Consider the following 25,142-nt stretch of genomic DNA (forward strand, 5'->3'; position numbering starts at 1 on the left):
TTCATAGCATACTTAAACAGCATGGCAACCACAACATTCTGCAGCGATACACCATCCCATCTGGGTTGGGTTTAGTGGGACAATCAAATGTAACTAGGCAAGTCAGTTAAGAACAAATTCTTATTTACAATGACGGCCTACCCTGGCCAAACCCAGATGACGCTGGGCCAATTGTGCACTGCGCTATGGGACTCTCAATCACAGCCAGATGTGATACAGCCTGGATTTGAACCAGGGGCTATATTGACACCTTTTATACTGAGATGCAGTCCCTTAGACTGCTGTGCCACTTGAGAGCCCAGGAAGGATTGTGATGAAGTGCTGCATCAGATGACCTGGCCTCCACAATCCCCCGACCTCAACCAAATTGGGATGGTTTGGGATGAGTTGGACAGCGGAGTGAAGGAAAAGCAGCCAACAAGTGCTCAGCATATGTGGGAACTCCTTCAAGATGGCTGGAAAAGCATTCCAGGTGAAGTTAGTTGAGAGAATGCCAAGAGTGTGTAAAGCTGTCATCAAGGCAAAGGGTGGCTATTTGAAGAATCTCAAATATGAAATATATTTTGATTTGTTTAACACTTGTTTGGTTACTACATGATTCCATATGTGTTATTTCATAGTTTTGATGTCTTCGCTATTATTCTACAATGTAGAAAATAGTAAAAAATAAAGAAAAATCCTTAAATGAGAAGGTGTTCTAAAGCTTTTGACCGGTAGTGTGTATTCACGTATATATTTCAAGCGCAATATTGAATGTTCAGACATCTCCTGAACTTGATATCCTACTCAAAACTTTGCTGACTACATGTCTTAAGGTCAACAAAACAATGACAAACCAGCAAGGTATGAAATTATAATCTTTTATGATCAAATCAGCTAAATTTAGATGGACAGTTTCTCCACAGTAGTCTATGTAAGATTGCGTTATAGTTAGGATTTAATGAACTCTAAGGGATATCGGATTTTCCTCTCTCTGCTGTGCAATAATGTAGGGGTGGCCTTGGTGAACCAGCAGCCTGGTCTCATAGACTAGATGTAACATGGTAAACGTAATTCTGAGATACTTAAATTAGTATGATATGTAACGTTTGGTATCATGTGAACGTCTGGCAACCCAAAGATTGTGTACTCGAATCTCATCATGGACAACTTCATGATTTTAGCTTATTAACAACTTTGCAATTACATGCTATTTTTGAACTACTTTTCAACCACTTACCATATTAGCTAACCCTTCCACTAACCATAACCCTTTAACGTAACCCCTAACCCTAACATCTGGCCTAGCTAACGTTAGACACCTAGCTAACATTACCATTAGCCACCTAGCTAACGTTAGCCTCAACAAATTTTAATGTATCATACATACATTTGGCAAATTTGTAACATATTATATGAATTTCAAACCATAACATATTGTACGAATTACAATTCCCAACGTACTATAATAGTAATTGTAATTTTTAACATGTCATACAAAATGGATGATGGATATTCTCAAATGAATACAAACTACACGAAATGTCACATATCATACTTACATTTACTATCTTACGTTTACCCCTTAGTCCAGTTTGGAACCAGACATGTGGCTGACATGGGCTCAGCAGCTGGAACAATGAAACTATACAATTAGCCTTTATGGAGGCAAACAATTATGCAACTTTATATCCTCCACATTCTTAGTTTAAAAATGTATTTATTTATTTAGTTTCCATACAAAGATATCATAGATATCGTGTGTTTGGTATCAGACTGAAATTCTAATTTAAAAGAAAATACCACTGGTATTTTCTTCATTATTACATTGTTGATACAGTCGCAACATGTTTTGCATGTCAGCAGTCCAGTTTTCATGATATAGAATTTTCAAGATGCAAAGTGATGATGATGCATTTTGCATCATGTGGTTGGTGACCAAAAAAAACAAAACAACCAAAATATAGTTTTTGTGTGGATTTTTCTTTTACATACTGACATTAACTGACATGCATCACTCAAAACATGATTGCCGTTTGGTGCTACATGCTTATTAAGTACATTTCAGAGAATTGCTGTTAAACTAATGGAGGTTAGCCAAGTCAAGTGCCTAATGGAACCAAAGCTGCAGAGATGTGTTTATATCGGAAGTGTTTTAGAGCAGCACATGCCACGGGCTCAGAGAGGTCACAAAAGCAGACGGCAGCTAGGGTCTGAAGTTAATATTGTAATCGCCCCGAGTTATCCCTGACACCCTGGAAGTAAACACATCCTCTCATGGACTCCTATGTCAATAACCCTGTCACCTCACTGTTCTGCTTGGGCCGGGGGAGTAAAGTATTTCAACACACACATCAGCAGTGATTAGTCTTGTTTGTAGGCTGAGTCCTCAACAAATGCTGAATGGGCTGGACACGTTTCAGACCCAGACCCAGAGAAGATGTCTGAGGTGTTTTTGTTGATGCCTGTTAATGATTCCGAGCCACCTTTTGACTTATTCATAGTCTTAGCTAGTATATGTGCTTCTCCCTGTTTTCTACAACAGTGTAACTGAAGTGAACTGAACAGCCTCTTCAACAACCAGTGCAATCCCATGCTGGGTGTGACTGTGTCAGGCTGTCTGTCTGCGAGGTGTACCTGGGTCTTAACTGAGAACAGGAGAAAAACAGAGGGAACAGAAAAAGGATCTAAGCATGGTTCATGCTGCGGCTATGGCTCAGGGGAAAAAGAGACCAGCGGTCCCCCCTCCTGATGGGGGCTGGGGCTGGATGATTGTGGCCGGCTGCTTCTTGGTCACTGTCTGCACACGTGCCGTCACCAGGTAAGTCTGTCAGGAAGAGAGGGTCATGGAGTTCCCCTAGCTTGGTCCTGACACAACTCTGAAAACTGTGGAGTGATAAGACTGTGTTTATTTTACAGTATACGTGGGCATACCATCAAATCAGATTATTAGCATTTGTTTTTACATGTTTAAGTACAGTTACGTTTGTGGGAGACGTTATAATGTCAAACAAAACTTAACCATGCTATCAGGTATGAAGGTAAGACCCAGATGCAGACCATGTCGAATAAACAATAGTTTAATATTCCAACAGGGGCAGGCAATAGACAGGGCAAGGCAGGTAGGGGTCAGTAAACCAGAGGTGAGGCAATGGTACCGGGCGGTAGGAAGGCTCAGGGTCAGGGTAAGGCAGAGGTCGGTAATCCAGAGGGGGGCAGAGGCAGGATCAGGGGCAGGCAGAGTGGTCAGGCAGGTGGGCTCGGAATCAGGACAGGCAAGGTTCAAAACCAGGAGGGCGAGAAAAGAGAGACTGGAAAAAGTAGGAGCTGAGACACAAAATGCTGGTTGACTTGAACAAACAAGACAAACTGGCAACAGACAAACAGAGAACACAGGTATAAATACACAGGGGATAATGGGGAAGATGGGTGACACCTGGAGGGGGGTGGGGACAATCACAAAGACAGGAGAAACAGATCAGGGTGTGACAGTACCACCACCTGGCATTCTACCAGGGCACATACCTGGATGACCGGGGTGTCAGCGCTGAAAATATGCAATGCGGCCTGTGTCCAGGATGTCCCTGGCGGGGACCCAGGACCCCTCTCTTTCGGGCCATAACCCTCCCAGTCAACAATATACTGGAACCCCCAACCCCGATGTGGAACCTTCAGGAGACGCATCACCGTGTAAGCCGGTTGGCCGTCGATGAGATGGGGGAAAGGGTTGGACCTGGAAACGGGAGACAAAGGGCTGTGAGACATGGGTTTGACTCTGGACACATGAACGGTGCGATGTATACGAAGGGTACGGGGAAACAGAAGATGAACACCCGAGGGGCTAATGATCTTGGAGATGGGGAAAGGGCCGATAAACCGGGGGGAGAGTTTGGGGATTCCACTCGGAGGGCAAATCCCGGATGGATAGCCATACCTTCTGCTCGAGACGATACCGGGGAACCGGGGTCCGATGGTGATTCGCTTGTCGTCTATACCTGGAGGTGGTCTTGAGGAGGGCTGACCGGGCTCTCCTCCAGGCATGGCGACAGTGGCAAACAAACAAACATCTGGGCAGAAGGTATGCCGACCTCCTCTTCTTGCTCAAGGAAAAGTGGGGGCTGATACCCCAGGGAACACTCAAACGATGATATGCCCGTGGCAGACCAGGGAAGGGTGTTGCGGGCGTGTTCCACCCACACCAGCTGCTGGCTTCAGGTGGTGGGGTTTGGTGGAGACCAGGCAGCTCAGGGTGGTCTCGAGGTCCTGGTTGAGGTCCTGCTCCAACTGTCCATTAGACTGGGTGTGGTCCCCTGTGGACAGGCTGGCCGACGACCCAACGAGGGTGCAGAACGCCTTCCAGAACCGGGATGAGAACTGAGGGCTGCGGTCAGAGACCATGTCCACGGGCAGTCCATGGATCCGGAAGATGTGATGCACCATGAGCTTGGAGAGAGGAATGAATGAAGTGGATGGCCTTGGAAAAGCGATCCACCATGGTCAGGATGGTGATGTGTCATCAGACGGGGGGAGACCTGTGACAAAGTCCAGGGAGATGTGAGACCAGGGGTGATGAGGTACGTGCAGAGGAGGCCAGCTGGAGCTTGTCGAGGGGTCTTGTTCCGTGCACAGACCGTGCAGGTGGCGACAAAGGCGGTGACGTCCGAAAACATGGTAGGCCACCAAAAGCGTTCGCCGGGAGCCCGGGTGGCAGGCAAGCCTGGAGGAATGGGCCCACTCCAGGACCGCGGAGTGGACAGCGTCAGGCACGAACATCCGGTTATCTGCCCCCCAGCGTTTCGGATGGGACCGCTGCGCTTCCCGAACCTGTTTCCCAATACCCCAGCTGAGTGCCGTCGACAGGCACGAGGTGGGAAGGATGGTCTCAGTCTCTGGGGTGGTAGCCGTGGGGTTATAGCGGCGAGACAGGGCATTCGGCTTGACGTTCTTGGACCCCGGCCGGTAGGAGAGGGAAAAGTTGAACCGGGAAAACAGCACGGCCCATCTCGCCTGCCTGGAGTTTTTATGGTTGGTCCACACAATGATGGGAAGGGGTCTGGATGAAGCAGGACCTGAGCCGTGTTGAAGCGGTGTTTAAGGTCCCGGAACGCCCAGTCCGTGGCTTGGGCTTGAAAATGAGGACACACTGAGCTAGAAATGCCCAACACGTGCTCGGCTCTACATTAAAGCATTTCGGCTCCCGGGAAGGTGAAGTGGCCAGTGGGGCGGCACTGCTAACTGCCGAGTTGCTGAGGGGTGGTGGGGTTACCACCGTGGTAGGCTGCCCCAGACGACCCGCAGAATTTAGTCAGGTTACCTTAGTGTTCTTGGGCACAGGCACTATGGTGGTCTTCTTAAAACATGTTGGTATTACAGACTCGGACAGGGAGAGGTTGAAAATGTCAGCGAAGACACTTGCTAGTTGGTCAGCGCATGCTCTCAGTACACATCCTGGTAATCCGTCTGACCCTGCAGCCTTGCGAATGTTGACCTGTCTAAAGGTCTTCTGGTACAGCTGGTGCTCTCATGCATATTTCAGTGTTATTTGCCTCGATGCGAGCTTAGAAGTTGTTTAGCTCTTCCGGTAGGCTCGTGTCACTGGGCAGCTCTTGGCTGTGCTTCCCTTTGTACTCTGTAATGGTTTTCAGGCCCTGCCACATCTGACGAGCGTCAGAGCCGGTGTAGTACGACTCGATCTTAGTCCTATATTGACGCTATGCCTGTTTGATGGTTCATCGGAGGGCATAGCGGGATTTCTTATAAGCTTCCGGGTTAGAGTCCTACTCTTTGAATGCGGCAGCTCTAGCCTTTAGCTCAGTGCAGATGCTGCCTGTAATCCATGGTTTCTGGTTGGGGTATGTACGTACGGTCACTGTGGGGACGACGTCATCAATGCACTTATTGATGAAGCAAATGACAGATGTGGTGTACTCCTCAATGCCATTGGAGGAATCCCGGAACATATTCCAGTCTGTGCTAGCAAAACAGTCCTGTAGCTTAGCATCTGCTTCATCTGACCACTTTTTTATGTATCTAGTCGCTGGTGCTTCCTGCTTTAATTTTTGCTTGTAAGCAGGAATCAGTAGAGTTATGTAGAGAATAGAGTTATGATCAGATTTTGCCAAATGGAGAGTGAGGGAGAGCTTTGTATGCATCTCTGTATGTGGAATATAGGTGGTCCAGAGTTATTTTCCCTCTGGTTGCAAATTTAACATGTTGATAGAAATTAGGTAAAACTGATTAAAGTTTCCCTGCATTAAAGTCCCCGGCTACTAGGCGCGCCGTCTCTGGGTGAGCGTTTTTTTGTTTGCTTTGAGGAATTGAGCTCATTCAATGCGATCTTGGTGCCAGCCTCTGACTGTGGTGAGATGTAAAGAGCTACAAAGAATATAGATGAAAACTCTCTCGGTAGGTAATGTGGTCTGCAGCTTATCATGAGAAACTCTACCTCAGGCGAGCAATGGCTCAAGACTTCCTTATATATCGTGTACCAGCTGTTGTTTACAAAAATACATAGACCGCTGCCACTTGTCTTACCAGATGCCTCTGTTCTATCCTGCCGGTATGTCATATAACCAGCCAGCTGTATGTTGATATTGTCATTGTTCAGCCACAACTCCGTGAAGCATAAGATGTTACAGTTTTTAACGTCCCATTGGTATTTAATCTTCCTAATACCTCATCCATTTTATTATCCCAAGATTGCATGTTTGCGAGCAGAATTGAGGGGAGTGGAGGTTTATTCGATCGCCTCCTACTCCTCAGAAGGCAGCCTGCCTTCCGGCCTATCTTTCTCCACATCCTCTTCACGCAGATCACTGGGGGTCAGGGCCTGTTCCCGAAGGAGCCGTATATCCTCGGACTCATCAGAGTCGTGAAAGAAGAAAAAGGATTCTGCTAGTCCGTGGTGAGTAATCACAGTCCTGATGTCTAGAAGTTATTTTCGGTCATAAGAGACTGTAACGGCAACATTATGTAAAAAATAGTAAAATAATAAATTACAAACCACGCAGATAAACAAACAAAAAAACACAATCAGTTGGGGACACATAAAACGTCTACCTTCTGCTCCGGCGCCCAGTCATGGTGCTCAGCCAACGTTTGGACCCCTCCATCAGCCCACGAAGCAATTCCTAGTGCCTACCAATGGAGGCTCCTTGGGAGGAGATTGCGTTGTGCAGCTGGCCCGGGTCTGCTGGGTCAGTCATGGCCAGTTCATACTCTCAGGTATGAAGGTAAGTCCCAGATGCAGACCGTGTCGAATAAACAATGGTTTAATATTCCAACAGGGACAGGCAATAGACAGGACAAGGTAAACCAGAGGTGGGGCAACGGTATCGGGCAGTGGGCAGGCTCAGGGTCAGGGTAAGGCAGAGGTCGGTAATCCAGAGGGGGGCAAAGGTACAGGTCGGCAGGCAGGATCAGGGGCAGACAGAGTGGTCAGGCAGGTGGGCTTGGAGTCAGAACATGCGAGGATCAAAACCTGGAGGGCGAGAAAAGAGAGACTAGAAAAGCAGGAGCTGAGACACAAAACGCTGGTTGATTTCAACAAACAGGACGAACGGCAACAGACAAACCTTGAACAAAGGAATAAATACACAGGGGATAATGGTTAAGATGGGTGACACCTGGAGGGGGGTGGAGACAATCACAAAGACAGGTGAAACAGATCAGGGTGTGACACAAATTTGATGTAGGCTATCCATCCATTCTATAATGGTGGGCTATGTATTTAGTGTATGAGGTGAAAAGTGTTCAAAAATCTGTATTATCTTACACAGAAACATTGTACATCCTTTTCAATGCATTTTTTTTCAAACAATAGCACGGTTATAGTATGCTACAAATGTTATTACATATGATGTAATGTTTATTCTATATGATGTGGGTCTGGAAAAAAAATGCTTGTTACGTAAAGAACGTTATAAACCATTTCTAATACTTTTAAAATAACGGTTCTGTTCGGGAACAGTAAAGATCACTTTTGTTTCTGGTTCTGTTCCCTGAACCGGTTCCAAACTGTGTATGTAATATACATTACCAGTCAAAAGTTTTGATACACCTACTTATTCAATGGTTTTTCTACATTTCTGAAATATTAGTGAAGACATCAAACCATATGGAATCATGTAGTAACCCAAAAATTGTTGAACAAATCAAAATATACAGTGGGGCAAAAAAGTATTTAGTCAGCCACCAATTGTGCAAGTTCTCCCACTTAAAAAGATGAACGAGGCCTGTAATTTTCATCATAGGTACACTTCAACTATGACAGACAAAATGAGGGGAAAAAATCCAGAAAATCACATTGTAGAATTTTTTATGAATTTATTTGCAAAATAAGTATTTTATTTGCAAAATAAGTATTTGGTCACCTACAAACAAGCAAGATTTCAGGCTCTCACAGACCTGTAACTTCTTCTTTAAGAGGCTCCTCTGTCCTCCACTCGTTACCTGTATTAATTTACACCTGTCCACAACCTCAAACAGTCACACTCCAAACTCCACTATGGCCAAGAGCAAAGAGCTGTCAAAGGACACCAGAAACAAAATTGTAGACCTGCACCAGGCTGGGAAGACTGAATCTGCAATAGGTAAGCAGCTTGGTTTGAAGAAATCAACTGTGGGAGCAATTATTAGGAAATGGAAGACATACAAGACCACTGATAATCTCCCTCGATCTGGGGCTCCACGCAAGATCTCATCCCGTGGGGTCAAAATGATCACAAGAACGGTGAGCATAAATCCCAGATCCACACGGGGGGGACCTAGTGAATGACCTGCAGAGAGCTGGGACCAAAGTAACAAAGCCTACCATCAGTAACACACTACGCCGCCAGGGACTCAAATCCTGCAGTGCCAGACATGTCCCCCTGCTTAAGCCAGTCCATGTCCAGGCCCGTCTGAAGTTTGCTAGAGAGCATTTGGATGATCCAGTAGAAGATTGGGAGAATGTCATATGGTCAGATGAAACCAAAATATAACTTTTTGGTAAAAACTCAACTCATCGAGTTTGGAGGACAAAGAATACTGAGTTGCATCCAAAGAACACCATACCTACTGTGAAGCATAGGGATGGAAACATCATGCTTTGGGGCTGTTTTTCTGCAAAAGGACCAGGACGACTGATCCGTGTAAAGGAAAGAATGAATGGGGCCATGTATCGTGAGATTTTGAGTGAAAACCTCCTTCCATCAGCAAGGGCATTGAAGGTGAAACGTGGCTGGGTCTTTCATCATGACAATGATCCACTCCATTGCCCGGGCAATGGAGTGGCTTCGTAAGAAGCATCCTGAAGTGGCCTTGCCAGTCTCCAGATCTCAACCCCATAGAAGATCTTTGGAGGGAGTTGAAAGTCTGTGTTGCCCAGCAACAGCCCCAAAACATCACTGCTCTAGAGGAGATCTGCATGGAGGAATGGGCCAAAATACCAGCAACAGTGTGTGAAAACGTTGTGAAGACTTACAGGAAACGTTTGACCCCTGTCATTGCCAACAAAGGGTATATAACAAAGTATTGAGATACATTTTTGTTATTGACCAAATAGTTATTTTACCACCATAATTTGCAAATAAATTCATTCAAAATCCTACAATGTGATTTTCTGGAATTTGTTTTCTCATTTTGTCTGTCATAGTTGAAGTGTACATATGATGAAAATGACAGGCTTCTCTCATCTTTTTAAGTGGGAGAACTTGCACAATTGGTGGCTGACTAAATACTTTTTTGCCCCACTGTATGTTATATTTGAGATTCTTCAAAGTAGCCAACCTTTGCCTTAATAAAAGCTTTGCATACTCTTGACATTCTCTCAACCAGCTTCATGAGGTAGTCACCTGGAATGTATTTCAATTAACAGGTGTGCCTGTTAAAGGCAAAGGGTGGCTACTTTGAAGAATCTCAAATATAAAATATTTGTTTAACACTTTCCTGGTTACTTCATGATTCCATATGTGTTATTTCATAGTTTTGATGTTTTCACTATTATTCTATAATAATATAAAAAAAAGTTAAAATAAGGAAAACCCTTGAATGAGTAGGTGTGTCCAAACTTTTGACTGGTACTGTCACTGGTACTCTATATATAGTGCAACTTGGACTGAGTATGACATGAGAACAAGATTTACTAAAGTGACAAGAGGTATCTTCTGCCATCACACTCTCCAGTTCAGGTTACACTGGGTGCCTAGTAAACAACCTGCAGGTCAGTAGCAGGTCTTCAGTATAGGACTACAGTGAAGCACTACAGACCCTGACTGAGGATGGTTGTGTTTGAACATTTCCTCTAAAATGTAGTTTTTCAAGGTTTCACAATGTTTCAAGTTTTGTTACCGAGTGTACCCTCTAGAGTCTAAGCTGGGGGAGGAGGGTTCTAAGCTAACATGTGGAATTATTTTAAGATGGTCATACCAAAGATCATTTAGCTATTTGATATTGAATTTTAAAATCCCTTAAGGTATAAAAACAAATATACAAAAAGTATTGAATGAAACATTGAATTTGGCATTTCTGCTATTAACCAATATAAACCCATTGAACAACAGATTCACTACATGGACATTTGTTCTGAAGTGTCTGCCTTATATCTGACAGATATAAGAATGAGAGGACTGATTTTCGGGATGTTTCATGGACTGAAAAACACTAAATGCAGACGCTGAAGGGCAATATTGGCGGATGCAGTGGATTGAGATGCAGCAAAAAAACACATATCTCTAGTTAAACAGACAGATTTTGATGGGGACATGTTGTATTATGTTAATTGGATTTCCTCGGGAGCGCGACCATTATAGGCCAAGGGTTAAATGGGGTTTAATGAATTGCATTCCTGAAAAAAACTAGTTCAGTCAGGTTGCCTGTTGGGTGAGGGATAAAGAAGGAGATTGTAGTCTCACATTTCCATCATGCAATCCTTTGTGTAGAATAGAATTAGAAAACAATCAAACAAGGAAGAACATGTTTGTCCTTCCAACATTATTCAATCATTTGTAAACTGATTTTGCCGGCTCAGATTGTCACCTTGAGCCTTTACCCTATTGCACGTTGTGACTCTGCCAGATATAATCTAAAGTAGTAATTGGTCAGAATTGGAAGGAATGGGGAAAATTCCACCAAGGGTTTGAAAGTAACCCAAGGTAATAAATCTAGGCAGTGAACTCCTGTTCCTCTGCTTTCTCGATATGCATCAGTGATCCTGAGGTTCTTTTAGGTCTAGTGAGTGAGTTTAAACCCCTAAAACAGCTGTAGCAGACAATGTGCGTACACGTTTTTGTGTGTGCGCGTGTGAGGAAACAGCAGGCTGACGGAGGCCTGCAGTGCGATAGGGGCCTGCCGTGCGATAGGTCCCCCACGTGTGTTCTCTGGCCAGTGCTGGAGAGGACATGAAGATCAGATGGCTGTCACATTCACAGTGAGTGATTTGTCTCTTATCGTCTGCATGGTGCTAGACCTGTACAGTTTGTACAGGTGAAGCCTTGCTGCAGACTCGGACGGAGGAGCTTGTGGCTCATTAACCCCCAAGCAGGCATTCTTCCCACACGTCAAACGCTTTTTACAGCTCTCCCCTCAGCTCCATGATTACACAATTCATTACAATTGCATCACTCAATCTGACCACTCAGGTCATCAACATGTCTAGCTGGAGAAGAGTAATTACATAATTGAAGTAACCTCAGTGTGTTCCGAGAACATGTGCTGTATACACTCAGAAGTGTGTGTGTGTGTACCACAGGAGGTTGGTGGCACCTTAATTGGGGAGGACAGACTAGTGGTAATGAATGTGGCAGAATCAGTGGAATGGTATCAAATACATGAAACGCATGGTTTCCAGGTGTTTGATGCCATTCCATTTTCTCCGTTATGGCCATTATTATGAACCGTTCTCCCCTCAGCAGTCTCCAATGGTGGTGTGTGTGTGTGTGTGTGTGTGTGTGTGTGTGTGTGTGTGTGTGTGTGTGTGTGTGTGTGTGTGTGTGTGTGTGTGTGTGTGTGTGTGTGTGTGTGTGTGTGTGTGTGTGTGTGTGTGTGTGTGTGTGTGTGTGTGTGTGTGTGTGTGTGTGTGTGCAATGTTGTATCATGTCAAATTTGTGTCAAAACAAACCACTAGGAAAAATATACCTATTTGAAATGTGCAAGATGGTTGTTATTTGTCATGATTTTGCTTCATCTTGAGCCTTTTCTTCTGTTCCAGATGCATCTCCATCTTCTTTGTGGATTTCCAGATGCACTTTGGAACGGACTATTCAGGGACAGCCTGGATCCACAGTCTGGTGGACTGCACCACTATGCTGTGTGGTAAGTCATCATGGCCCTCAGTCAAGTGCTGCTTCAGCAACAGTGATCTGGCTTCACGCTGGGCCTGGCATTGGCTTGCTCATTGCGCAGGGTAGTGATAAAATTAATTTGGTTCATTGGATGTAAACATAAAAGCTGTTAAAGGACTAAGGAGAAGTTAACTCAGTTTGACAACTAAAACAACTAGGTGTGATATTTGGTGCATCATTTCACTTCCAATTAGGACACATGATCAATCAATCAAATGTATTTATAAAGCCCTTATTATATCAGCAGATGTCACAAAGTGCTGTACAGAAACCCAGCCTAAAACCCCAAAGAGCAAGCAATGCAGTCGTAGAAGCACGGTGGCTAGGAAATACTCCCTAGAAAGGCCAAAACCTAGGAAGAAAACTAGAGAAGAACCAGGCTATGAGGGGTGGCCAGTCCTCTTCTGGCTGTGCCGGGTGGAGATTATAACAGAACACGTCCAAGATGTTAAAATGTTCATAGATGACCAGCCGGGTCAAATAATAATAATCACAGTGGTTGTAGAGGGTGCAACAGGTCAGCACCTCAGGAGTAAATGTCAGTTGGCTTTTCATAGCCGATCACTCAGAGTATCTCTACCGCTCCTGCTGTCTCTATAGAGTTGAAAACAGCAGGTCCAGGACAAAGTAGCACGTCCGGTGAACAGGTCAGGGTTCCATAGCCGCAGGCAGAACAGTTGAAACTGGAGCAGCAGTACGACCAGGTGTATTGGGGACAGCAAGGAGTCATCGGGCAAGGCCAGGTAGTCCTGAGGCATGGTCCTAGGGCTCAGGTCCTCCGAGAGAAAGAGAGAAAGAGAGAGAGAGAGAGCGAGAGAGAGAGAGAGAGAGAGAGAGAGAGAGAGAGAGAGAGAGAGAGAAAGGAGAAAAAGGGAGAGAATTAGAGAGAGCATACTTAATTTCACACAGGACACTGGATAAGACAGGAGAAATACTCCAGATATAAGACTGAAGACAATGTAATGTAAATGTGCTTTTTACAATCACACAGCAAAGTTACGGTATGCTTCAGTTGATAAAGTCACAAGCCGCTGACTGGCAGTGTGTAACTCAGTCAACCCATCGGTCAGTTTTTGCTGCTTCTCTTAGATTGGGATGTTTAACCCCTCTTACATAGGAAAGTAGTGATGTTTTGGCTATTTTAGTTAGTCTCACCCAACTCTCCATACACTGCTTTCTCTCATCTCCACCATGGAGATCTTCCTTGGATCTTTTGGACATGTTGATTGCCCTTTAAAAACCTTTTTGGTTGAAGGCATAGGATTGTTTCATGTTAGTTTGTACACATCAGTGCAGTAGTATTTAAGAACAAAGTACTGACAATCCCTTGTCTGACTAAAGTAGACAGAGAGAGGAGGTTGCTTCTTTCTCTGTCGATTTAGCTCTTGAGAGAACAATGTTAGCAACACACAGACGTTAGCGACACACGGAGAACATCTTGAAATACCAAAACATGGGTCACAGAGGACTGCTGCGGATCACAAACCCCTCTCATGGGCTTGTATTAACTCACAGTATCAATGGTCCAAAGTGACACACATTTCAGTAAATGTTAACTTGCAACTATTTAATATGTGTTGAAATTAGCAGTGGGGTATCTTTTTGGAGCTGAACTTTTTGCTGAATTGGTGTTACTCCCTCTGTTCCTGAATCTGCATGTGTTTGTTCATGTCGAGGTGTGAGAGCTGTGGTAAAAGTCAAGAACTGGTTTGTCCTCATATTACCCCCTGCGCAATGACACATAAGCTTTTCAGTTCTCAACCTGGATGTGTATTTCCCTCCTGCTCTTTTTTACTCAGCATATGACTCATCATATTTGTCAAATCAGAGTACAAGATGTACTTGGCATTGTTCACCAACCATATATCAATCATGATACACCTATCTTTGGCAGAGGTAAAACAACTAAGAACATACTGTACTGAGTTTTGTAAGACTGTGTTCCGGAAACTATGTGCTCGGATCCAGTAACTCTAGTGGTATTATATTCACAGTTTGCAATGTGACAATTTGAATAAGAGCGTTCAGAGTTAAATCCATGACTCCTCCTCATTAATTATCCTACTGCCCCAAAAAAACATAAATGTGAAAACACAGAGTTTTAGCCCGAGCCTGATATTCTGAGAATTGATTAGGGCAGCCGGGATTTGGTTTAGGCTTCCACAACCTTGTAGACGATGTGGCAGTTGCCGCGGTGAAACAGAAAGAGAACGTGCATCTGTAGCCTATCATTTTCTCTGCTCTGATAGACAAGATGCAACTCTCTCCATCCTTGCACTTTAACATTTATCTCAAATGATTTAATATGCCTTTTAGTTGTCTTTTTTCTTATAGGATTGTTCTGGTATGTAACATTATTTGCGGTTGAATATATGACACGTTGTTGGCGGTAGAATGTTGGCCTATAGAGCGCAGACGGGAACGCATCTGCGGTTTGATAAACAGACAGTAGCCCATTTAAGCCACCACATTGAAAACCAACTGAAATCTGTTCGGGAACATCAATATTGTCGATATAGTCTACCCTAACCAATCCATACAGTATATGCATAATAATGAAGTCCACACTCAAAGATGATAGGCCTACTAGAGTTTGTTTCACTAGCCTAGACCAATTATTTACCAAATTATTCAAAGACCTCTTAAAAGTGTGCTTTTATGTTTTGTTGCCATGCGTAATATGCGTTAGGACAATATATTGTACAAACGTTAGGGCACAATCATGTTTTGTAATTTAGGCTTGGGCTCATAAAATCTTTTTTATGTAGGGCTCTGGTAGGGTCGGGCTTGAATTGTCCGACCAGATCAAAGCTCTTTGCCTATGGCATTTTTTTTGTCATGCCTTCCAGTACCTCAGACCCACCAAGCCATCCCCACTCATGAGCACTGACTGTACTACTGTAGTGCAGCAGACAATCCCATATTAACATGTGTACTTTGTGATTGACAGCTCCTCTAGGCAGCTTCATTGGGAACCGTCTGTCGTGCCGCATCGCTGTGATCCTTGGTGGCTTTCTGTCCTCTATCGGCCTGGTCCTCAGCTCTTTCGCTACCAGCCTGGAGTACCTGTACCTCACCCTGGGGGTCCTCACAGGTGGGTCCCCCCAATGACTGTACAGTGCATTCGGAAAGTATTCAGACCCCTTGAGTTTTTCCACGGTACAGTCTTATTCTAAAATGCATTAAATAGTTTTTTCCCCTCATCAGTCTACACATAATACCTCATAATGACAAAGCAAACACATTTTTTGTGTGTTTTTTGTGTGCAAATGTATCATTTGAAAAAAACTGAAATATCACATTAACATAAGTATTCAGATCCTTTACTCAGTACATTGTTGAAGCACCTTTGGCAGCGATTACAGCCTCGGGTCTTCTCGGGTATGACACCACAAGCTTGGCACACCTGTATTTGGGGAGTTTCTCCCATTCCTCTCTGTAGATCCTCTCAAGCTCTGTCAGGTTGGATGGGGAATGTCGCTGCACAGCTATTTTCAGGTCTCTCCAGAGATATTAATCCGGGCTCTGGCTGGGTCACTCAAGGACATTCAGAGACTTGTCCCGAAGCCAGTCCTGCATTGTCTTGGCTGTGTGCTTAGGGTCGTTGTCCTGTTGGAAGGTGAACCTTCGACCCAGTCTCAGGTCCTGGGTGCTCTGGAGCAGGTTTTCATCTAGGATTCTCTCTGTTCTTTGCTCCGTTCATCTTTCCCTTGATCCTGACTAGTCTCCAAGTCCCTGCCACTGAAAAACATCCCCACTGCATGATGCTGCCACCACCATACTTCACCATAGGGATGGTATTGGCCAGGTGATGAGCGGTGCCTGGTTTCCTTCAGACGTGAAGCTTGGCATTCAGGCCAAAGAGTTCAATCTTGATTTCATCAGACCAGAGAATCTTGTTTCTCATGGTCCGAGAGTCCTTTAGGTGCCTTTTGGCAAACTCCAAAAGTTTGGCCGGGTGGCCAGCTCTAGGAAGAGTCTTGGTGGTTCCAAACTTCTTCCATTTAAGAATGATGGAGGCCACTGTTTTGTTGGGGACCGTCAATGCTGCAGACATTTTTTGGTACCCTTCCCCAGATATGTGTCTAATTTAATCAATTTTAGAATAAGGCTGTAATGTAACAAAATGTGCAAAATGTGAAGGGGTCTGAATACTTTCTCGAATGCACTATATATATATATATATATATATATATATATATATATATATATATATATATATATAGTGCATTCATAGTATATGATGCGCTATTGAGTCTTCACATAGGAATGAATGTCACATGTTTGATGGCTTTGTCCATTCATATATATATATATATATATATATAGCGCATTTGAAGCCAAGGAAGTCGGTTGAGATGGCGTCTCATGTAGGAGGTTTCTGTGGACACAACATGCACAGTTTGAGCTAATCCAGGAAGTGATGTTGCAGGCTAGCTCAGTGCTGTCCCCTTTATGGCACTTTAAATCCAATGTATTATTATTATTATTATTATCATTAGGGCCCCTATACATCATGCAAATAATGTAATTCAGGGACAAAAGGAATGCCCTGGGATGTCTCATAGAAAAACAACAAAAACCTTATCGTCTTTGGATTTACAGGTATTGGATTTGCCCTCTGCTACACCCCTGCCTTAGCCATGGTGGGCTCATATTTCTGTGAGAGGAAAGCCCTGGCGTACGGGATCGCCATGTCAGGCAGTGGCATCGGGACCTTCATCCTGGCCCCTGCCGTCCAGATACTCATAGAGCACTACTCATGGCGTGGGGCCCTGCTCATCCTAGGGGGTGTTGTTGCCAACCTGTGTGTTTGTGGGGCATTACTGCGCCCTATCACTCTGAAAGAAGAAGAGGAGGCTCATGGTCCAGTCCCGTTGGACACCGAGTGTGGATATGGGGTGAAAGCTCCGGTGGATAGCATGTTAGAGGAATCACTGGCGATCAACAACAACAACAACAACAGCCACCGCTGCTTCTGCTTCCAGTCCATGCAGGAGTACTGCTTCCTGCTCATGCCTGACTTCCTGATGCTGGCAGTGAGCTTCTTGTTCCTAGCCAGTGGCTGCAGCCTGCCCTTCGTCTACCTGGTTCCATATGCACTGGACGTGGGTGTGAGCCACCACCAGGCCGCCTTCCTCATGTCCATCCTGGGGGTCATTGACATCGTGGGGAACATCACCTTCGGCTGGCTCGTAGACAGGAGGTAAGCCAAAGTTTTAAAGATGTTGTTCCATTGAGTATGCCAACACAATATAGGTATTTTCATTCCACGAATCACCCTTGCTCTTTAATAGGCCGGCCTTCCTTTATTCGGACCAGAAGACAGGTTCAAAACATACCTTTATTAGGACCGGAAGACAGGTTCAAAACGTACCTTTATTAGGACCGGAAGACAGGTTCAAAACATACCTTTATTAGGACTGGAAGACAGGTCCAAAACGTACCTTTATTAGGACCGGAAGACAGGTTCAAAACGTACCTTTATTCGGACCGGAAGACAGGTTCAACCTTATTTGGACCAGAAGACAGGTTCAACCTTTATTTGGATCGGAAGACAGGTTCAAAACATACCTTTATTTGGACCGGAAGACAGGTTCAAAATGTACCTTTAGTCGGACTGGAAGACAGGTTCAAAACATACCTTTATTAGGACCGGAAGACAGGTTCAAAACATACCTTTATTAGGACCGGAAGACAGGTTCAAAACGTACCTTTATTAGGACTGGAAGACAGGTTCAAAACATACCTTTATTAGGACTGGAAGACAGGTTCAAAACATGCCTTTATTAGGACCGGAAGACAGGTTCAAAACATACCTTTATTAGGCCTGGAAGACAGGTTTAAAACATACCTTTATTAGGACCGGAAGACAGGTTCAAAACGTACCTTTATTAGGACCGGAAGACAGGTTCAAAACATACCTTTATTAGGACCGGAAGACAGGTTCAAAACATACCTTTATTAGGACTGGAAGACAGGTTCAAAACATACCTTTATTAGGCCTGGAAGACAGGTTTAAAACATACCTTTATTAGGACCGGAAGACAGGTTCAAAACGTACCTTTATTAGGACCGGAAGACAGGTTTAAAACATACCTTTATTAGGACTGGAAGACAGGTTTAAAACGTACCTCTATTAGGACCGGAAGACAGGTTCAAAATGTACCTTTATTAGGACCGGAAGACAGGTTTAAAACGTACCTTTATTAGGACTGGAAGACAGGTTCAAAACGTACCTTTATTAGGACCGGAAGACAGGTTTAAAACGTACCTCTATTAGGACCGGAAGACAGGTTTAAAACGTACCTCTATTAGGACCGGAAGACAGGTTTAAAACGTACCTCTATTAGGACCGGAAGACAGGTTCAAAATGTACCTTAATTTGTTGCGTTGTTTCTTTCTTTAGGTTTTGTGTGAAAATGAGAAGCTATGCATTAACATAGATATGGGTCCAGCCTTTTCTTATCCAGTAAAGATTCATATTCAGAGTGTTTAACAGTCACATGTAGAGTTTTCAGTCGTTTCTTGTAATCTCACCTTTTAGTGAACTGTTTGTCACCCAGTTTTACTCTAACGAAATGGAGCTGTTACCCAATTGTATCTTGAAGATAAAGCTGGTTTCCTCTGACAAGCCATTGGATGTTAAGCCGCCAATCGTTCAGATGGTCAACATGAAAAATCTGTGTTTTTAGACTAATTTTGTCCACTGTTTTTCTCACCCCCAGGTGCCTGAAGAAGTATCGTAATGTGTGCTACATGATAGCAGTGGGCATGGAGGGGGTGTGCTGCCTCTTCATCCCTCTCCTGCGGACGTTCGCCCTGCTGGTGCCTTTCTCTGTGTTTTATGGGTACTTTGATGGCGCCTACGTTGCCCTCATACCTGTGGTGACCTCGGACATTGTGGGGACACATAACCTCTCCTCCGCCCTAGGGATAGTCTACTTCCTACATGCCATCCCTTACCTGCTCAGCCCTCCAATAGGAGGTAAGTACTAACCAATCGTAGAACAGGTGGTGTACAAAAGAGATAGCGGTAAATGTCTCCACGTTGTTTGCTGATCGCAAAAGTGGTCTTTATGAACGCTTTTAGTGGTACAAGACCACATTTGCAAGTTGTAAACAGTTAGTAGACATTTAACTTCTTTCTGGACCTCCCATATACTCCCTCTGATCAAGTAGAGTAAGCCTGCTGGTCTCTTTGAACTAATTCAACAGAAAACAATCTCACTTACAGTAAGTAACCTTATGTAATTCTAAAGTGACCCAATTATTCAGTCCTGATTCTGAGATGATTTGTAGTTGCTGACTAAACCTATTCTTGGACTAAAAATCTATTTCAATGGAGAACTTCCATCTGTGTCTGGGAAACTGGCCTGAAGAGTACACCACTGATGTTTCATTGGTCAATTAATGACCAATGTTGCAAAAGTTTACCTTTGGATGATATCAAAGCTGTGACCGAGAGACTGAAAAACAGCTTCTATCTCAAGGCCATCAGACTGTTAAACAGCCACCACTAACATTGAGTGGCTGCTGCCAACACACTGACTCAACTCCAGCCACTTTAATAATGGGAAATTATGTCAAATATATCACTAGCCACTTTAAACAATGCTACCTAATATAATGTTTACATACCATACATTATTCATCTCATATGTATACGTAGATACTGTACTCTATATCATCTACTGCATCCTTATGTAATACATGTATCACTAGCCACTTTAACTATGCCACTTTGTTTACATACTCATCTCATATGTATATACTGCACTCAATACCATCTACTGTATCTTGCCTATGCCGCTCTGTACCATCACTCATTCATATATCTTTATGTACATATTCTTTATCCCCTTACACTTGTGTAAGGTAGTAGGTAGTAGTTTTGGAATTGTTAGTTAGATTACTTGTTGGTTATTACTGCATTGTCAGAACTAGAAGCACAAGCATTTCGCTACACTCGCACTAACATCTGCTAACCATGCGTATGTGACAAATAAAATTTGATTTGATTTAATGTTTTGTCAAGGATGTATCTTGGTATGAACAATACCCCATCAATGCTTGATTGGTCAATTAATGACAAAAGTTGCAAATGTTCACGTGACGTTACTTTTAAAATATTGTTTCATAAGTGCAGCAATAGTTTGTTAAATAGTTTGTTAAATTACCCACCACTGAATAAAATGATTCATTATGAATGTATTAACACATGCATTAGTCAGGAAGTCCACAAGACATGTGTTTTTTTTCTTCCATCAAGTGAAAGCCAAAGTGAATGTTCATACCTCATTCGTCCTCCCTCTGCAGGCTGGCTGGTTGACACCACAGGCACCTACACGGCCACCTTCTTCCTCAGTGGCTTTGCCCTCATCTCCAGCTCCCTGGTCATCAGCACGGTGACGGGGATACGCCACTGTCGCAGGACCCAAAAGTACAGAAACAAAAATAAAAACACAGACCCCAAACAGGAGCCTTGCCGATCAGACTTCTACACAGCCTCAAGTAAAGACGTGAACCCTTCAGTCAACACAGCAAATTCTTAACATTGGACACTTTTCTGTAATTATGCATTTGTTTTGTTAGAATACCAAAGTACATTGAAGATTATGAGAAACGGTCATCAATTGGTACACATAATCTAGCGTGATAGTTCAGAATTGGGAATGACTTCCCTCAGATGCTAAATGGACACTAAATGGAAGGTAAATACAGTAATTCTGCCATAACCAGATACATTTTAGCCAAAATATGGACTTTAAATAATCTCTCTATCATGCCTGTGATGTCATTGCACATTTTATGTGCCTTTGTTTTTCAGGGTTGACATGACTGCCAATTTAAATGTAACTAATAAATTCAGTGATACATTTTAATATCACTGAAGATTCTGACAGGGTTATAGCGCCTTTCTGTAATAGATTACTTCTGAAGTGGACAGTCTTCATGTTGTTTCGTAATACCTTATTTTGACAAGAGAGGGCAGTCATGATCCAGGGCCAGCGTAGGATGGCTCCTTTGTAAAAGTCTATTCACAGCTGAAGGCCGTTTTTTTTCTTGAGCAGATGGTCAGGGAAGACCAAAGAGATATAGTATTTGACTCAAACATAATCATTTTGAACCTTAATTACAATACAAATGATTACACAAATACATATGCCACTCTATGCGTGGGAATATTTGGGAATAGATTTCATCAATTAAAATGACTTTCAGTTGATTTCCTGGTGATTTTACAGTCTTTTATGTCCAACAATGTTTTTTTTAAACATTATATATATACAGTAACATTAAAAAGTTTGGACACACCTACACATTCAAGGGTTTTTCTTTATTTTGACAATTTTCTACATTGTAGAATAATTTTGAAGACATCAAATATATGAAATAACACATACACATGTAGTAACCAAACAAGTGATAAGCAAATCAAAATATATTTTATATTTGAGATTCTTCAAAGTAGCCACCCTTTGCCTTGATGACAGCTTTGCACACTCCTGGCATTCTCTCAACCAGTTTCACCAGGAATTATTTTTCCAACAGTTTTGAAGGAGTTCCCAAATATGTTGAGCACTTGTTGGCTGCTTTCAACTCATCCCAAACAATATCAATTGGGTTGAGGTCGGGTGATTGTGGAGGCCAGGTCATCTGATGCAGCACTACATCACTCTCCTTCTTGGTCAAATAGCCCTTACACAGCCTGGAGGTGTGTTGGGTCATTGTTCTGTTGAAAAACAAATGCCAACCAGATGGGATGGAGTATCACTGCAGAATACTGTTGTAGCCATGCTGGTTAAGTGTGCCTTTAATCATGAATAAATCACAGACAGTGTCACCAGCAAAGCACCACCACACCACATCACACCTCCTCCTCCATGCTTCACGGTGAGAACCACACATGCAGAGATCATCCATTCACCTACTCTGCGTCTCACAAATACAATGTGGTTGGAACCAAAAGTCTCTCATTTGGACTCAGTAGACCAAAGGATAGATGTCCACTGGGGTAATGTCCATTGCTCGAGTTTCTTGGCCCAAGCAAGTCTCTTCTTATTATTGGTGTCCTTTAATAGTGGTTAAAAGTGCAGTAAATGCATGTAAACCTAAAAGCGCATGTAGAATACAATAATATATTTTAATTTCATAACTATATCTTCAAATGACCCAAACCATATTTCCACACACAAACATAAATCAATTTCATTTTTTTTGTTACTATGCTAAATCATATCAATCTTGAATCAGGGAGAATTTAAACTAAGTCTAACAAAGATTAAATGGATGCAAGCACACTTTCAGGCTTTATTATTAGATTATAGAGTGCAGATTCATGTTTGACTCCGGTGTATTATTGCTGAAGAGACAGGCGAAGTTCACAGAGTGCAGAGAGGTATTTGTCATTGCAATCATGCACAACAGCCTTATCATACCACTGTACAGCCTGTTCTTTCTTCCCCTGCATTCTATAGACAAACCCCAGAATACCACAGGCCTCTCCATCCATGGGGTCTTGGGAGATGCGCCTCTCTGCGATCATCTTCAGTTTCTGGGCACAACTCTTCCCATCAGCAGTGTCTTTCTGTAGTTCCAAACCTTCTGTGTAGTGCTTGATGGCCAGAGGTTCACATTTGTTGTGATACTGCTGGAACTGGCCATAGTTGAAGTTGACCACCTGCAGACTGTCATTCTTAGCTAGGGCTTTCTCAAAGGTTTTCTTGAACAGTTCCTCTGCCTTGGTGATGTCTTTATCCTCTCCGTAGAGCAGTGCCAGCTCAGCCATGGCATAGATGAAGGAAGGCTTCAGTGAAGTAGCCATCTCCAGATGTTGAATGCACTTACGGAGTAGCTGCTGGATCTCAGCCCCCTTACCATGGAAGCTTCCACTCTTGCATACTGATATCTTTTTCCTCTTGTAGCAGAGAGCCAATTGATGGTGTATTATGGCAGACTGGCTTGTACGCTTTAGTGCTCTGTGCAACAGAGCAATGGACTTGTCAACGTGCCCCTGCTGTCGGAGAAACTTCCCTACATAACGTGTCACGTGCGGACAGTCTGGGGACATATCCAGAGCTTTCTCCACCAACTCCTCTGCCTCCCCAAATATTTTATAGACAGCCAGTTTCAGGCCCAGAAGGACCATGAGGACCGCGTCTTGTGGGTTAATCTCTATGGCACGTCTCAGTTGTTTAATAGCTGGTGAGTCATTAACACCTGAGAGCTCTTTTTCTGTACGATACAATGCAATGGCGTAACCTGCATTCCACTCACTCTCCTCAAACTCCAGCTCCAGAGCTTTCTTGAAGCATTCTAGTGCTTTGTCATAGTATTTATAGGAGAACTTGAGGAAGGTCCAACCCTTCTCACCATAGACCTCAGGATGGAGGTCAGATGTGGAACTAGTTGGAAACTTCTCTTTCATCTCCTCCAGTTTCTCTAAGTAATTCTGGCACTTGGTGTAATCACCCACATGGTAATGTAACCAGGAAAGGTCTCCATAGGGGACAATGAGATGTTTCTCACAGTCCTCACCATGGTACTCTCTTGTGAGCTCCTCAGCCTTTAACAAGTTAGCCATTGCCTCTTCTGGGTAACCCTTCAGGTATTTGATGTAGGCCAGATTGCTGAATGTCCGTGCAACCCCTGCCTCTTTCCCGAGACCTAACTCAATCTGGTCCTTGAGCCTGGTCTGTAGATTATCAATATCCATGTCATCTTGCCTCAAATCCCAGGTGAAGCGGCACTCCAGTTGAAGTAGTTTGGTTAAAATGTAGCTGAAAATAATATATTTTAGTGACTATGTTATTGACAATTTTACACAGCTCATTATTTCAAAATCATTGATTTCGGCATGTGTTCATTCAGAATCTAATTTTGTTCACTGTGTTACCATGTGCTTAGTAAAGTAGTCATACAAAGATATAAGATGGCAAACTTACCTCATTTCAATAGTTGTAAAGTTGCACCAGCACATAAAGCAACAATGCTCAGGTGGCCACACTGATAATGAACACCTTGTGTGCTGGCCTGCTGTCACACCATGCGCGTTCCCTGCCCAGCTATAATATGTGTTAATATTACGCCGTTCCCTGCCCAGGTACAATAATTGTTTGTATTAAGCAGAAGTATAAAGTAGCCTACGGAAGTTGACACATTTACAACAACAGTACCTGTTGGCGTCCCTATATGAAGCGAAAGGATGAGTATCGTCACTCTGGAATACTAGTACAGTAGCCTAAGTTTCGTTTCTTCTCAGCCAGTGAACGATTACTTCACGTGGGAGTGTCCTTGAATGGATGACGCGCGCGGCCTCAGTGAGAGTGCTGTGCGCAATAGACATAACACGGCACATATTTTATGTTTGTATTTATTATGGATTCCCATTAGCTGCTGCCAAGGTAGCAGCTACTCTTCCTGGGTTCCAGTAAAATTATGGCAGTTTATACAATTTTAAAAACATTACAATACATTCACAAACTGTGTGCCCTCAAGCCCCTACTGCACCACTAACTAGCACATACAGTACAAAATCCACGTGTACCTGTGTATAGTGCGAATGCTATCGTGTGTATGTATGCTTCTGTGCCTCTGTTTGTGTTACTTCACAGTCCCCGCTGTTCCATAAGGTGTTTTTTATCTGTTTTTTAAATCTAATTTTACTGCTTGCCTGGGTTACTTGATGTGGAATAGAGTTCCATGTAGTCATGGCTCTATTTACCACTGTGCGCCTTCCACAGTCTGTTCTGGACTTGGGGACTGTGAAGAGACCTCTTGTGGCATGTCTTGTGGGGTATGCATGGGTGTCTGAGCTATGTGCCAGTAGTTCAAACAGAC

The 25,142-nt window shown here is 43.5% G+C and overlaps 2 protein-coding genes across 6 annotated transcripts; one reads left to right on the forward strand and one right to left on the reverse strand.

The window, feature by feature from the left end:
• Positions 1 to 1,722: 1,722 nt before the first annotated feature.
• On the reverse strand, positions 1,723 to 24,572 carry LOC118368334 (interferon-induced protein with tetratricopeptide repeats 5-like). Of its 5 annotated transcripts, none has more exons than XR_008088909.1 (6): positions 24,248 to 24,572; positions 18,224 to 20,724; positions 12,094 to 18,013; positions 7,039 to 7,459; positions 3,505 to 3,712; positions 1,723 to 2,865 (listed from the first exon to the last, which is right to left on the reverse strand). XR_008088909.1 is itself a non-coding variant. In XM_035752361.2 (3 exons), exons 2-3 carry the CDS (start codon positions 24,280 to 24,282, stop codon positions 22,660 to 22,662), a joined length of 1,458 nt encoding a protein of 485 aa, XP_035608254.1. In that variant the 5' UTR covers positions 24,283 to 24,397; positions 24,479 to 24,560; the 3' UTR covers positions 21,621 to 22,659. The 5 variants fall into 5 exon arrangements, 2 of the variants coding, with proteins under 2 accessions (XP_035608254.1, XP_052347605.1); XR_004822306.2 differs by having other exon boundaries at positions 12,094 to 18,188; XR_008088908.1 differs by having other exon boundaries at positions 1,724 to 2,865; positions 12,094 to 20,724.
• Positions 2,663 to 21,085, forward strand: LOC127914577 (monocarboxylate transporter 12-B-like). The gene is made up of 6 exons (XM_052491671.1): positions 2,663 to 2,800; positions 12,167 to 12,270; positions 15,250 to 15,393; positions 16,905 to 17,505; positions 19,028 to 19,287; positions 20,619 to 21,085. Exons 1-6 carry the CDS (start codon positions 2,673 to 2,675, stop codon positions 20,852 to 20,854), a joined length of 1,473 nt encoding a protein of 490 aa, XP_052347631.1. The 5' UTR covers positions 2,663 to 2,672; the 3' UTR covers positions 20,855 to 21,085.
• Positions 24,573 to 25,142: the final 570 nt, after the last annotated feature.

This window comes from Oncorhynchus keta, chromosome 3 (genome assembly GCF_023373465.1).
Source record: "Oncorhynchus keta strain PuntledgeMale-10-30-2019 chromosome 3, Oket_V2, whole genome shotgun sequence".
NCBI classification, from domain to species: Eukaryota; Metazoa; Chordata; class Actinopteri; order Salmoniformes; family Salmonidae; genus Oncorhynchus; species Oncorhynchus keta.